This window comes from Lissotriton vulgaris, unplaced genomic scaffold (assembly GCF_964263255.1).
Source record: "Lissotriton vulgaris unplaced genomic scaffold, aLisVul1.2 SCAFFOLD_2937, whole genome shotgun sequence".
NCBI lineage: Eukaryota > Metazoa > Chordata > Amphibia > Caudata > Salamandridae > Lissotriton > Lissotriton vulgaris.
Window position 1 is genome coordinate 178,359 of NW_028253402.1, and position 15,756 is coordinate 194,114.

At 46.4% G+C, this 15,756-nt stretch overlaps 1 protein-coding gene across 1 annotated transcript; it reads right to left on the reverse strand.

Annotated features, from left to right (window-relative positions):
- Nucleotides 1–7,018: 7,018 nt before the first annotated feature.
- LOC147660970 (uncharacterized) lies at nt 7,019–8,569 on the reverse strand. Its single transcript, XM_086951404.1, has 2 exons — nt 7,578–8,569; nt 7,019–7,493 (listed from the first exon to the last, which is right to left on the reverse strand). The coding sequence occupies exons 1-2, from the start codon at nt 8,567–8,569 to the stop codon at nt 7,019–7,021; spliced, it is 1,467 nt and encodes a 488-aa protein (XP_086807530.1).
- Nucleotides 8,570–15,756: the final 7,187 nt, after the last annotated feature.

Sequence of the window (15,756 nt, forward strand, 5' to 3'; positions counted from 1 at the left end):
GGAGGCTGCTTGGAGGCAGACTGCTGTTTATTATTGTTGCCTCTGCCTCTGCCAGGACGTCTCTGCTGGAACTGGGTTTTCTGCAGTGGCTGGGATGACCATTGAGGGGTTTGAACCCTCTGCTGGTAAGACCGCTTGTCCCCCTGGCAAAAGCGTTTTTTAAATTCTTTACCCTTCTCCAAACCCACAGCTTTAACAGTGTCCATTTCCGATTTAATTTTGGTCATTTCGTCGTCAGCGTGTGAACCAAAGAGAGAGGTACCATTAAAAGGGAGGTTCAAGATCTTGTTCTGAGCATTAGGCTTGAGGCCTGTAAGGCGGAGCCAAGCCGAACGCCGTGAGCAGATTCCATGGGAGTCCCCTTTGACGGCGAAAGCTTCAACGTCGAAGACGTCTGTGTGACCAATGGCGTCGAGCGAGGTCTAGATGCTCTCGACGTCGATCGCCCACGCTGTGGGGACCTCGACTGCTATCTTCGACGCCGAGCCGGTGACCTAAATGTTGATCTTCCTCGGCGTCAAGTCGATGGAGAGCCTTCATGACGTCCTCCTTCGATGTCGTGTCAACGGCGACCCTTCCTGATGTCGCCTCGACGTCGACCTCCTCGATGTCGAATGGTGGAATCTTGAAGACACTCACGACGGCGGCACGCCAGCCAGCGGCGATCTAGAAGCCATCATAGCTCTCAACGCTGACCCCCTCGGGCGGCGGAGAGTATCTCGACGTCGACTGAAGCCTCGACATCGACGGAGACTTGGACATGTCAGCAGCCACAGACTTCGAGCACAAAAGGTGACGTCTCGACGCCAACTTACGTGGATGCGGCAGAGACTCTTGACGTCGCGATGGTGATCCAGAAGAGCGTCTGGGCCTCTTCGACGGCGACTTCGACGTCGACGGAGATCTTCGTCCTTCCTTCCTCTTTCTGGGGGCAGGAGAGGCGGAACGTTGCAGGTTTTGGCCATGCTTGCTGGAAGAAGACGACCTGGGGACTCCATGGCAACCCACCTGATGACTTTTGTCTTTCTCCAACATGGCATGAAGTCTGATCCGTTCTCTGTCACGAAGAGTCCGCCTAGAGAACTTCTGGGTTGTGTGCAGATGGAAGGCACAAAATGCACATTGTACATCTTGTCACAAGAAGGACACTTCCGGAATAAAGCAGGCATTCTGACAGGAAATTTTCGTGGAATACCACAAAAAACAAAGTAGAAGCCTTAATAAGCCAGAAGATGTCGAGTTTTCTGAAGAAATTCACTCAAAATAACTATTTCAGTCAAAAACTGAAGAGCTCAAGATCAAGGAGCCGGAAAAAAGAACTGACCCAACTGCCACCTGTGGTGCATCATGGGAACAGGGGGTCGCCTTCGGGTCTTAAAGGCACGATACCCCCTACTCTAATGCCTTAAAGGCAAGGTGTCAGTCTTTCTTTGTTTCTTTATACTCTACTGCAGCCTACTGGCAAATGCCTGCAATTACAGGTTTTTCTATGGCAATAAAGCATTGTTGTATGCAAATGTTTACTGCTCTCTTTCTTCCTTAGGGGTTGGGAGCAATGTTCCCTCTAATTTTTTTCCTCTGTGTGCGGCAGTTTAGGGTCTCTGTGCGCTGCAGCCATGGCTATGTGCGCCAGGAAACCAGACTGCGCGTGTGTGCAGCGCCAAATATCCCTCCAAACTTTTGTTAAAAAAACTGAAAATACTGTGCTTTTCAACACCCACGGCGCCACATTAAGGGTCTTAAGGCAGATTTGCAATTTGGATACACAGAGGCTTATGCTTGTTTAAATCCGCTGAGTGACGTTAACCATGGTTATGGAATGAGGCTATGTCATCTAGAAGTGCGTTCTCACTTTGGTTTTCTTTCGAGGCAGCTATCATTTTGCCCGGCTGTTGCTCCGCTGCTTTTATACGTCGGTGTGGTTACGTCTTTCTGGGTCCCTTGATTTCTGGCCGTGCACCGGCGCTGAAATGTTGCTCATGCACATTCGGTATAGCTGCGGTTTCTCTTCGTTGTCGCCTCCTTTGAAACAACAGCTGTCGCCAAAGCAGGGATGAGAAATCCCAGCCTGTGGTTGGCTAGGGCGGTGTGTGGCGCATGAAGTGAAGGCCGAGAGAGAGGAGTTACAGTGTCACTGGTCCGATCACAAGGAGCTGGTGTTGGTGGATATCTATGGCCTGCCAGCTGCTGTGAGGCATACTGTGGGAGGGGTGGCACCATGCCACCAGAGCTCAGCTACTACCGACAATGGCGCAGTTCCTCTTCGTCCCACCTTCACCCTCCACCCTCGGTTCTCTTTTTGGCACTTATTCCCTAATCGGCCTGCCTCCGCCCTGCCTTCTGTCTCATTGTCACCTGTCCCACAATTCTCTCTGATGCCCAACCTCTTCTGGTGTGCTAATAATAATAGCAGGAACAATAATGTGTTTTTGTATAGCCCTTTATATACCACGCCTCATTTATAAGGACTGGAAATAGCAAGCAATATTATGCAATCATATAAACTCCAAATGCACGTGGATGTGGGCAGTGAGCATTTTATTAACTTTGGGGTGATGCATGGCTACATTGTTCCAGGCCCTCCGTGCCCCATCATCACAGCTATTCCAAGATATCAGCATACTCTTTCTTTCACATAAAGAAAACTCTGACATTCTAAAAGTATTACTTCTTGTACGTGTGCAAATTTCTGAATATTAAAACAGATATTCTATACAGTATTTTATATCAGAGAGACCCCCCTGGGGCCAAATTCTGAAACATTTTCAGGCCCACAGGAGTACAGGGGCCGCATTGACTCCCGCAAGACTCCAGCAGGATGGGAAAAACATTATAAAACAAGAATTTGCAGTGCAATAGGTCACACATTTACGACGAGTTTGAGCTACTGGTATTGTAAATGACAATGCCTTTTATTTATGTGTTGACTTTTTCTTCAGGAATTTGCCAGTTGTCTGGTGCTCATTGGATGCTGGGCGGGAGGTTTGTATTCAAGCTGGTATGCTAATAAGAAAGATAACACGGGCATCTGGGTACTGGAAGGTGTCCCGCTAATTCCACAGTGTGTGATATGGCTTCTGTCTCAGTGATCGCGGCGTGGCTATGGCTACCTGTGAGTGGGGGAACTCACTGTCCATCCTTAAAAACACTGGAGGCGGGCTGGGGCCACCGGGCGGTAAACTCCTATTCCAGTGGCCCACAGTGGTTCGTGCCCTGATCTTGCCAGTGCCTGCAGCCTCCTGGGTGGCCTTGGCAGAGTCTGTATCGCTGCCGCCAATGGCAATGGAGAGGCATAACCACCGCAATCGGACTCCCATCTGCAGCTGAAATATGCTAAATTTACCAGCCTGTGTCTCGCACCGCGCGATCAGGTGCTAGCTGGTAGTAATGCTCAGAAGGTGTAATAGGTGGCCGGACCGGCGCCGTGTGAGGTACCTAACTGCATGTTTCATGTTGTAGGGCCTCTCTGACATCGGTTCCCTCTTGGGCTGGGTCACTCACTCACGTGAGGCGCCTTGACGCCCATTGGGCTAAGTTTGCGCAATACAAGAACCGCTTCATTCATTCACATCAGAGAGAGGCCCAGACCCTATGTTTTCCTGATTTTTATGGGAAGGAGGGGCCCACGACAAAGGCTGGCAATCTGTGTTTGGCAAAGGCTGGTAGCAAAAGCCTCCAAACAACAGTACCGCCAAAAAAAACAGCTCCTAGGCTATTGTACAGAGTCTTGATTTAATATATTGCAAATGAGGTTTCTGATATTGGTATGACTCCAAGTGTATGACTTAGACATGAGTAGCACGCAGTCTATGTAAGTAGGCGCTTGGGTACCCCACATCGGGGGGGTGAGGGGGACTAAGTGCTATACAAATACTACAGTGCAATGCGAAATCCCATATGCAAATGGCATAATTATTTTTAGAATTTAACATCTTCTGATTGCATGCTCTCAAAAGGCCTCCCCTGTATTCCTAAAACTATGCATCCCTATAGCTTTTACCGAGGGGCAGCGGTAGTACGTCACGTCCTGCTGGCTGACACTGCCAGAGCGGGTAGTTTGGTTGCGAGGAACTTAGGCCGTCCAGAATCATGCTGCAGCTCGGTCTACAATGCTACTGTTTCCATATGACCAGCCTGTCCACCGGTGCTCTGCTTTATTTATGATCAGCGGCATTCAATTATAATTTCCGAGCCGGCCGAGGACAGCCAGCAACCTGGACCAAAGTCTAAGACCAAGGCAGATTTCCGCAGGGTGTGTGGCTTGCGGCCTGAGTACACAGCTGCATTGTTGCAGTGTGACTCGCTGACGGGCCAATCTGACTAAAGATCCGTAAGTAGACAGTGTTTTACCAGTTGCCAGCCCTGAGTTTTTGTCATTGTTAACACAAATGTACTGAGAGGGCAGGGTCTGGAATCTGAGGTCCTTGTGCTGGTTCTGGGTCCCTTACCATCATCTTTGCCTGCAGTGTTGGCCCGGATCCAACAGCAACTCCAGAGCTGAGCCGGAGGTCACTGTCAGAAGCGCCTGTAGCTCAGTGTCAGGCTGCCTGCAGCAGCTGATGTGATCTGGTGCCTGCTGCTGGGCAGGTAGGGGCACTGCTCACCGATTGGGGTCGGCCACCCAGCTCGGGTAATGATGTTTATTGGGATTGAGGCTCCTAAACTAGTCTTTACATAATGAAATACAGCCTATCTGTGCGTGCCTCAGCCTCACTCTCCTTTGTAATTTCTAATATTTTAATGTTTCCCGTGTCTTCATTGCTTGCTTTTCCTCACGAGAAATTGTCAGTCATAGTCCTTGAAATGTCACTCATAATTGCACTGATATTATGAAACTGTCACACATGGGAATCTTAAACCTTGGCAGCTATGCCCCTCCCGCTCCGGCCTCTCTTCCCCTGCTCGGATCCGCCGCCCTCTTCCTCTCCGAGCCTCTGTCTGACAGGCGCCTCCTCCCTTTCTCTTCAGCGTCTGTATTCATATTAATTGCAGCGCACACGGAATGCAATTAATATGAATACTAACTCAATGACCCTCAATCAGCCCCGCAGCGGTGCACTGACAGGAAAGGAATCGTGCAAGTGCAAGGGCCATTTGCACGTGAACGCGAACAGAAAATTACGGGTTTTTCGCGCCGCTCGCACGTTAATAGTGGCGGCGCGAACAGTCTCAGAATGTGCGCGCTAAATAATGAGCACTGCGCGCTTGGGGTGCCTTCAATGCGCGCAGGCGCGCAGGTTATTGGGAACAGTGGTTGGGAGAGTACTACTGGGTGTATGCTAATTTGTGTAATTTTGCGGCAGATTTGCCAGTTGGAAAATGATTTAAGCTGCAAATATATGTTTTCACATATATATACATATATTTTTAAATGTATTTTCTATATGCTCCGGGATCCCGCACACAGGCGGGATTATTCATAGATTATGACTATTGATGAGTATTCCCTGGATGGGAACTGGTTTGTTATGTTTTCCTGCTGTTGTATATTATCTAATTCTGGGTGGTGAACGCCGTTCGCAGAGTTTTCCGTACTCCGCGGAGCTTGCGGAGTTCCTAATAACTCTGCAACGTGGAACGTAGCAAGGTTTTTTTCCACGCTCGTGCTCTTTAACGTCATGTGCTGGAGCGAAGAAAATCCACCTCCAGATGCGATTATTCCTTGCTCGCGCTCACCAAGGTCGAGTTGGCGAGCTAAATCAATTTCCTGGTGAGATGTCTCAAAGAGGGTCGTCGGATTTCTCAATGCGACAGGTCGCGGCAGGTCACAACCACTTGCGCTGAGAAACCTTCCTTCGCATTGACAAAGCTGCCGCTTGAGTAGAAGCAGCTGCACCCTCTTGCCCTGCACATGGTACCATTCACGATAATGTTTACAGGGCGGGACAAACAATGGGAGATCAAAATCACCACAAACGGCATGACCCCAACGCACTCCGCTGCTCGCTGAACTCCGCGTAGAGCGCCAGAGTTTTTTTTACACTTTGTGGAGTTCTTTATTGAGGAACTTCCCCTAGGCTTAATCTTATCATGAACATCTAGATTTCAGTCATATGTTAAGAAACAAGGGTGAGTAGAAACCTTTTGGGTGGAGAAAATTTAAGACAATAATATTGTGAATTTTGTGGTTATTAGTAGATTTTTGCAAGCACTAACACTTCTCTGTGACAAGTAAAGACCTTCAGAGTTTGGTAACTTTCAGATACTCACATTGTGGATTTTGTTGCAATAAAAAAACATTTAAAGGCCTGAAATTTCTTTGGAGGGTGCATGCGGGCAGCCTAAGTTATCCTGCAAGAGTTTCTTGATTAATCCTATTGCAACTACAATATGTGCTCTCTCATGTAAAGTAAGGTTCTTAGAAGCTTTTCTGCAACTCAAGATACGCCTTACTTTTCACCTGGTGTGGATGCATTTCTCACGTTTAGTGAGATCTCCTTTCTGAGTATCACGTTTCTGTTTTTCCCCTCCTGTATTAGGCTTTAGTCCAGTGTGAATTCTCTCATATGAAGTGACATTGTATTTGTGATTAAACCTTATCTGACATTCAGAACACACATAAGGATTTTTTCTCCCGTGTGAGTTCGCTCATCACAAGTGAGAAGTAATTTGTAACCAAAACTTTGCTAGCATTTTGAGCACTCATAAGGTTTTTCCCCAGAGTGGGATCTCTCATGAAGCATAACACTGTCTTTCAGATTCACGCTTTTTTGGCATAAGGATTTTCTCCAGTGTGGAGTTTCTCATGGTGAGATAGCAATTTTCTTTGCAGCTTTTCTGGCATTAAGAACACTCATAAGGTTTTTCATTAGTATGGAGTCGCTTATGGTTCGTGAGGCTGTGCATTTCTGGCATTCACAGCATTGGTAATGTTTTTTCACTGTGTGAGTCTGCTCATGTAGAGTGAGATTGAGTTTAAAATTGATGCTTTTCTGGCATTCGAAGCACTGAATTATTTTTATGGTGTGTTTTCTTATGGCGCTTGTAACCATCTCTACCTCTGAATCTTTTCTGGTATTTAGAGCACTGATAATTCTTTTTCTCCGGTATGGATTCTCACACGTTCAGTGAGATTAGATTTTTGGCTGAAACATTTTTGGCATTCGGAGCACTGATAAGGTTTTTCCCCAGTGTGGGTTCTTATATGCTGAGTGAGAGTCCTTCTTTCTCTGAAACATTTCTGGCATTCAGAGCACCTATAAGGTTTTTCCCCAGTGTGGGTTCTTATATGGTGAGTGAGCTGTAATTTTGTAATGAAACATTTGTGGCATTCAGAGCACTGATAAGGTTTTTCCCCAGTGTGGGTTCTTAAATGATGAATGAGACTGCTTTTTTCACTGAAACATTTGTCGCATTCAGTGCACTGATAACGTTTTACCCAAGTGTGGGTCCTTGTATGTTTAGTGAGCCTTCTTTTGTCACTGAAACATTTCTGGCATTCAGAGCACTGATAAGGTTTTTCTCCAGTGTGGATTCTTAAATGCTGAATGAGACTGCTTTTTTCACTGAAACATTTGTCGCATTCAGTGCACTGATAACGTTTTACCCAAGTGTGGGTCCTTGTATGTTTAGTGAGCCTTCTTTTGTCACTGAAACATTTCTGGCATTCAGAGCACTGATAAGGTTTTTCCCCAGTGTGGAATCTCACATGTGCAGTTAGAAGTGATTTAAGTGTGAAATCTTTTGGGCATTCAGAGCACTGATAAGGTTTTTCCCCAGTGTGGGTCCTTGTATGTTTAGTGAGCCTTCTTTTGTCACTGAAACATTTCTGACATTCAGAGCATGGATAAGGTTTTTCCCCAGTGTGGATCTTTGTATGTCGTGTGAGATCTCTTTTTACACTGAAACATTTCTGGCATTCAGAGCACTGATAAGGTTTTTCCCCAGTGTGGATTCTTGTATGTTCAGTGAGATGTCTTTTTTCATTGAAACATTTCTGACATTCAGAGCACTGATAAGGTTTTTCCCCAGTGTGAATCTTTGTATGTCGTGTGAGATCTCTTTTTACACTGAAACATTTCTGGCATTCAGAGCACTGATAAGGTTTATCCCCAGTGTGGGCTCTTCTATGCCGAGTGAGACTGTTTTTGTCAAAGAAACATTTTTGGCAATCGGTGCACTGATAAGGTTTATCCCCAGAGTGGGTTCTCCTATGTAGAGTGAGTCCTCTTTCGTCACTGAAACATTTCTGACATTCAGAGCACTGGTAAGGTTTTTCCCCAGAGTGGGTTAATGCATGTCGAAATAGACTCGGTTTGAAACTAAACCTTTTCTGGCATTCACAGCACTGATAAGGTTTTTCCACAGTGTGGATTCTCATCATATGTTCAGTGAGTTTAGATTTACGGCTGAAACTTTTTGGGCATTCAGCGCACTGATAAGGTTTTTCCACAGAGTGGGTTAATGCATGTTGATTTAGACTCGGTTTGATACTAAACCTTTTCTGGCATTCAGAGCACTGATAAGGTTTTTCCCCAGTGCGGATTCTCATATGCTCAGTGAGATAATATTTACTGCTGAAACGTTTTTGGCACACTGAGCACTGAGAGAGGTTTTTCCCAGTGTGCATTCTCTCAAATTCAGTGAGATGAGATTTATGGCTGAATCTTTTTTGGCACGGGTAACTTTTTTCTGCAACTTGGGTTATTTTGCTTTGATTGGGGCGGGTTTGAACACTGAATTTGTTCTCAAAGCCCGTCTTTTTATAAAGTGTATTCCTAGAGTTAATATCTCTACGTTTAGTTTTCTCTTGCTTATATGCCACAGTAAGAGTGAACCCGATTTTAGAGTGGGGCTTGTTTAGATAATGTTCAGCACTTATCTCTAAAAGAAATTGTGTGTAATCTTCTTAACACTTGAATTGAGCAAAATATGTCTGGATGCAGCCCTGTAACACCTGTCGAAATGTTTGTAGCAGATAATAGTCTTTTGGTTATAGCCTCTCCGGCAGCAACTTATTTTGTGACTGAAGTTTTTCTCAAATCTATTTGTATAGGTTCTTAGCAATGCAGTGATAAGGTGTTAGTCTGATATTTAATGATTAAACTGAGAAGTCCCTTTTTGCACTGACGTAATGGCAGTAACTGAGGGCATTAGAACAGCACAGTACTATTGTGGATCATTAGTCGCAGAACATCAGCTCCTTTTACCCTTTCTTTGTTTGGTGTAAGGTTACGGTTTGTAGTTCTGAAGACGAGAATTTATTTACATTAGCTATAGCGCAACGGTGCTCATTTAATCAGTTTTACATATCACTCCTGCACAACAGATAAGGTTGAGGCGATTTACATAGAATTACAGAACAGTACACAATAAAAAGGGAACAATCTGAGATGGTCATGAACACAATAAAGTGGTGAATATTTAAGGTTTTCGCCAGAGTGAGCAGAGTTGGTCGAGGTGTTCTATCCCGAGGCAGTAACTGGTTAAAAACGGTTGTTGAACAAACGTGATTTTCCAATCTTCTGGTTGTTAGCGTGTCAGCTTCGGAGTCTTCTTTCAGCGTCTTTTCTTTGATGGTCTGCAGAAGAAACCTTTTGTTATAACTTTCTTTTATGCAGTGTGTGCTTCCTCTCTGGAATTACATGATGCTTTAGATTAACGTTATTCAGTCATACTGAGGCAATTTGTCTTTCTGATAATATTTCAGATGAGGATGCTGAAGCGGTCTTTCTGGCATTATTTCCGAAGCTGTGTGCAGAGATATGACTTTGCTCTGGGTAAATGAAATGCAAAATTATAGACTTTACTTACAGTTATAGTACTTTCCTCAGCTCCCACTTCCTCGCCACACCTAGGTTTTGGAAATTGATTAAACTTAGAATGCTGGATGTGCTTTAGTTTTTCAAAATAATCCTTCTTATGGCACTAACCTTCAGTTGCCTGGTGCTAAATCTTGTTTTCTTCGTCCATAATTTCAATCACCTACAGTATTTAAATTAAATAGTTAATACATGTAAATTTCCCCAAAAATAATATACAAGCAAATTCAATGCAGAATTGCAGAATTTTGACAATGTTGAGCTGTTCTTCAGACAGAGCAGAGTGTAGTATGGTAGCCTGAGAGTACTTGGATGTAGGTGTGAGGATTTGTAGATTTTTCAACATTTTATTAAGCTCACAAAGGGTACCTGTACCCTAAGGCAGAAATTAAAGACATATGGACTGGAACCAAACAGATATTTAAAAAAGAATACCATTAATTTTTTTTGTCAAACATATTTGTATTGAAAGTTTCGACAAAGTACATCATCTTACATTACCATCGCAGTCATTACATGAATGAGATTGAAAGGACCTCACAGACATCGTTAAAAGTCATGCAGACCATTAGGGTCGGACCCTGGCCAAGACATTGTGGATTGCACATTGAAGGCTTACAGCTTCTAGCATAACAGGGCCCGGGTATGTCCCCGCTCTACACAGAGCGCGACAGGTAAATCAAGCATTTTCTCATCGATATCCGTGGCAGCTTTATCTGAAGTTTGACTGCAGCAGGGAAGTTGTGTAGACAGTACTATAGTGGAGTAAAAACGGCTCCCAACCGTGGAGCAGTGAACGAGAAAGAACCAGACAACTCCTTCCCACCCACACCCCCCTCCCACAACATGGTGGCGGCATGAAAGAAAAAAGAAAGTAGGGAACACAGAAAGAAACATGAATTGTGGAGGGTTTGAGAGATTGTACTTCATAGTTGGAAGAGGTGAAGTGCTCTGATGGAAGACGGGCAGGCAGCAGAAGGCGAACCTCGGGAGAGAAAGGAGACCGGGGGCCCATTTGAATGCAACATTTGTAAAGTCATCTCTGAAGATGTCTGACATCCGCTCTAAAATAAGGAACTTCCATAATCTAGAATGCCAAAGGGAAATCGCCTGGGCTTCTCCCCTTGTCCATGCTGCCGCCTGTGTAGTCTTTGCAGCCTTTATACAGAGCCACATGATCTGTTTGTCCGCCCGGGTTTGGTGTTCTAGGGAAGGCCCAACAGAATCTCCACCATGGTAGTCGGTATAGGGTACCCCAACATATCTTTGATATGGGCGAGAATTTCTTACCAGTAAGGCCTTATGTTCACAGTCCCACCAAATATGCTGAAAGTCTCCCAGGAGTCCACAACCCTCCAGCACCTATCAGAACACCCAGGAAAAATACGTCGAAGTTTGGAGGGGTGAAGGTACCAGTCCATCATGGTTTTAAGGTGTGCTTCCCTGAGTTCGACGGAGTGGTTGAATTTCGTAATATACCAGAGATGGGACCACTCTTCGTCAGTAATATCCCACTGTAAATGTAAAATGCCCTCCCATACTGACATGTAGCATGGACGAGTGGAGAAGGAGGTAGTAAGGAGAAATTTGTATATAAAGGAAATCGTGCCCATCATTGACTTCGCCTCAGTGAGGAAGGATTCAAATTTCGTCAGGGTCGAGTAGCCGCCTCCCAGACCTGTGGCCTGAGGGCCCAATGTAATAGCTGCTGGTGACGGTATCTCTCCGAGTTCTGTATGTTGTACTCCCGTTTACAGCTGTCAAAGGGAAGGGGACATGGAGGGTCACACCAAGTGTGCCCTTATTTAAGGCAGAGGACTGTCATGGGTTTACCAGATAGAGCGGTGGTGGCAATGCACCCTGTTGTAAGGATCAATAGCCTGATGAGATCTTTGCATCATGGTCAGTGGAGTGGCTTCCTACTGACACACCCATGTAATGCTCCATTTCTATACCTGTGCCCAGACTTTGCGATAACATCACGTCAATGTTTAAGGTGTTGGTGTGCGTAGAATAAATGCAATGTGAGAGTGCGACAGAGTAAACTGCATCTCCTGCCTGCCAGTTGTGTATACAAGTGGGACAATCTATCCCTCTTTTATACCCCAGTTCAAAATCCTCTGTTACCAAGGAATAATGTACTCTACAAAGTACTCAGGTGCTTGCTGTGCCACCAGGGATGGTGTCAGCCTGACAGTCTATCTAAATTGAAGGGACATCACTGGCAGGCTGTATTACTTAATGGAGAAGCTGTGTACCTGTCCTGAAGAGCCTAGAAGTCTGCCTAAAAGCCTGCCTGTCTGGTAAGAAAGGGAAGGGAGTTTGACTATCCAGCAGGAGGACAAGGCTGCCCTGGAAGAAGCACGGTCCGACACATCCCCGGTATCTGTAGGGCGGGCCGGAAAGCCATCCAGCAGGACCAGCTAGTCTGAGGGACCCCCCCCCCCCGCCAAGACTCTCCCAACACTTCAAGGCAGAAAATAAAACTCTACGACAACGTGATTGTTGAGGCCCAGTTGGACGATTGTGTGCTGCCAACCGGCCCGTTCAAGTTTGCATTTGCCAAATTCATAACACAACAGGGTCTGAATCTACTGGCCTCCTGGAGAGCCTGTGTTGGGATTTTAACTGCTGAATTTCTGACTACTCTGTGTCAGAGGCCCATGAGGGACTACAACTATTCCAGTGTCGAACACCCTGTCTGAGCTTACGCCTGTGGTCCAGCCGGCCACAGTGTGGGCTCAATTGCTGACGGTCGGGCCTCCAGAGAGGCTGCACTTACCGACAGGCCGGGTGTGACTGCTACCTTGGGGCTGCTGATCGGAAAGTCCGAGTCGGTGCCCACTAAATGCAGCCCTACATCCAGGACAAAAGCCTGCTGGTGGGTCACTGCTCTCTCGAGAGTTGAGGCGTGCTATTCAAGTGCTGGGAAACAGGAAAGAGACCCAGACAAAACTGACTCATCCTGAGAAAGGGTAAGACTATTACGACAGAGCATACACGCATTGGGGTGACTGGGGCGACAGAACTGACCCTATACTATACTCATGATACTCCTAAATGCCCCTAGAGGGGAAGAGGGTATCAGAACAGGACGCACCAGTCTGCAGCACATGGTAGCATGGCATCTTTTCACCCAGACTGTCCATAAAGATGATTTTAGAGCCGCTACGCACATAGCAGGGGGAATCACAGACCATTCGCTGGTGGAGGTGCAACTCGATGCTCTGGTTGTGGACTTCATCCTACCCTCAAGGGTTGATCCGTGATATTTAAAAGACAAGACGTTCAAAGCCCGTATGAGAGATGGAGCAGAATTCTATTTCAAGGAGAACGGGCGGCCTGTTGAATCAGCTTCTGTGCTATAGGATGAATTCAAGACAGTGATTCGAGGCCAGACACAAGCCTTGATTGGGGGAATGCCGAAGGAACGTAAATTGAAGTGAGAGGCTCAGGACAGGGAATGTGCTTTCCTGGAGGTTCGCTTGACAAGTGGGGAATCAGATTCTCTCCCATTAAACCATCAACTGAAGCAGCACACATCAAGAGCACTAATGGAAAATAGCCTGAACTCAAAGCCAATAAGTTGCTTGCATGGCTAGAGAGACGAGACAAAGGACGGAACTGGATCTTTGAGGTTATTGACAACAAGGGGACGGAAATACTGGGAGACACTTCCTGAAAGACCTGACCCTGCCAATGCTAACGAATGAGGACCGAGACCCACTAGACCAAGACATGACAGTAGACTAAATAAATAAGACAATAAGAACCTTGCAAACAGGGCAAGCAACGGGCCTGATGAGCCCCCCTTAGAATTATATAAAAGCATGAGAGATAAAATCAAAGAGTGCCTCCAGAGGAGGATTCAGACTGCCTGAAAATAAGGGTGTCTCCCAGAGGACCAAAGAACGTCTGAGATGGTGGTCATCCCAAAAAAGGACGAACCAGCAACTGAGTGTGGGTCTTATAGACCTATCTCCCTGCTTAATTTTGAGACTAAGGTCCTTGCATAGGCCCTGGCGATCTGCCTGCGGACAGTAATTGCACCAGTGGATCATCCTGATCAATGGGTCTTTATGCCACACCAGGGAAGGCGCTTAAATCTCCTACATCTTAATGGAGTACCACATGCAACAGTGAATTCCTTTGCTGTTAAGCTCTTGTATGTGGCCCCTCTAGCGCGCATGAGCGTCAATAATACAGTTTCCCGAGTCTTTACCGTCCGACAGGTATGTTCCTTGTCTCCTATACTCTTCACACGTGCGTGGATTCGCCAGGACCTCTCATATGGGGTACTCCAGTTGATTAGGAGTGGGAAGAGAGAATCTCCCTCTACACTGATGTTTTGCTACAGGACACGTAATCAGACTTCATGAGTGAACGAATCTTACAAATTTTTCATATATTTAGAGATTATTCAGGATATAAGATCAAATAGAAGAATTAATATTCCTACTGGAGGCAGGGACCCTGCGGCTGCACTCTAGGTGCACAGTTCGGGTGGCACTGCATGGCTTTAAATATTTGGGCATGTTTATTACAAGAGAGCCACAGGGAGGAATGTACTCCCGAAATTAGATTGGCTTCGCAGGGATGCCCCACACTAGTGGGCACTCCCGCTCTCCTTACTGGGCCTGGTCGCCCTTTTTAAAGTGATCACCCTCCAGGGCCTCCTGTACATCGTGAAAAAACGTCCTTTAAGATCCCACCAGAGATTTTCTTTCAAAAGGTAGTCTGAGAACTTCGGCTGCTGTTGTGGGATGGTGGCACTTCACGCTGAGCAAGTTGCAGAGGGGAGTTCATTAAGGTGGACTGGCGGTCGGGAGCATTCTCAAGTATTACTGGGACATGCAGCTGGTGGCAGTCAACAACTGGGTTTTTGCGGACCGTAAGGATCCTGCTTACCGGGTAGATAAATTGGCCATGGGTAAGAGAGGTTACCCCACCCCGGTGCTCTATCAAAGAAAGCTTGAGGGCACCCTACCTACTCGTAGCCAAACAGTGGCAAGGGTGTGGAGAGAGGTTACCAAGTGTTTAGGCTGAGAAGGTAAGCTGACTGGAATTACTCCACTGTATGATGGTGATCTCTTAAGTGCAGTGGGAGGATTACAAGGCTTCACAAACTGGGGATTGATTAGCTTAGAACGGCCGGGCGATGTGAGGAGGGGACAGGCGCTTGTGTCCTTCACGATCATACAACAAAAGTATAAATTAGGTGACGAAAACGGTTCTGACATTTGCAGGTGGATCACATTCTGCAAAGTCACATCCGGGAAGGGGGGCAGTGCCTGATGCATCCCCACTGGAGGACAAGCTACTAACTAAACCCCTGACCGAAAAAGCAATCTCAACCATCTATAGGAAGTTGATCTACGCGGAGAGCTGTGTGGTAGAGGGATCTAGGCACAATTGGCGATGGTAATTGGGTTGAGGCCATTCAGGGTGCCAGGGAGGTGGCAATTAGAACTCGTTTTGGTCTAATTTAACTAGAGATCCACATAGGACCTACTACTCCAGAACTTTGTGGCACCTAATAGGGCGGGCGACCACCTCTCTGTGTAAAGGAATGTAAGGGGAGGGGGGCTTTTTTTAATTTGGTGTGGAGTTGTCCGGTAATTCAATGCTACTGGGTAGAGATCATGAGAGTAATGTGCCAGGTCATGGGACTACCGATCCCCATGGGGGCCAAATGGCACCTCCTGAATATCACGAGTAAGGTGACATGGCATAGTTTTCGCAGAATATGACTGGACCTGGCTTTGGCGGTTGGGGAGCCAGCCCTCCTACCCCCTCCCACTCCCCCCAGGGTGGAGGATTGGGAAGCAGATCTTGATTGGTGTCAACGGGTGGACACAGGGTGTATCTCAGCAGGGGCTGCCCTTGTAAATGGTAAAAGATATGGGAGGGATGGGAGAGCTACTGGGCCATGTGACGCGCCATGAAGTAGTGAAAGTTAAATATGTTTCATCCTTGCGACCTAGTTTTATGTAGT

What these genes read in the sequence shown, in the direction of transcription:
- LOC147660970 (XM_086951404.1), bottom strand. Translation starts at nt 8,569, where the DNA reads ATGCACACTGGGAAAAACCTCTCTCAGTGCTCAGTGTGCCAAAAACGT. An exon ending in TGTTTCAGTGACAAAAGAAG is followed by an intron (nt 7,494 to 7,577) that starts GCTCACTAAACA and finishes TGAAAAAAGCAG; the next exon opens with TCTCATTCAGCATTTAAGAA.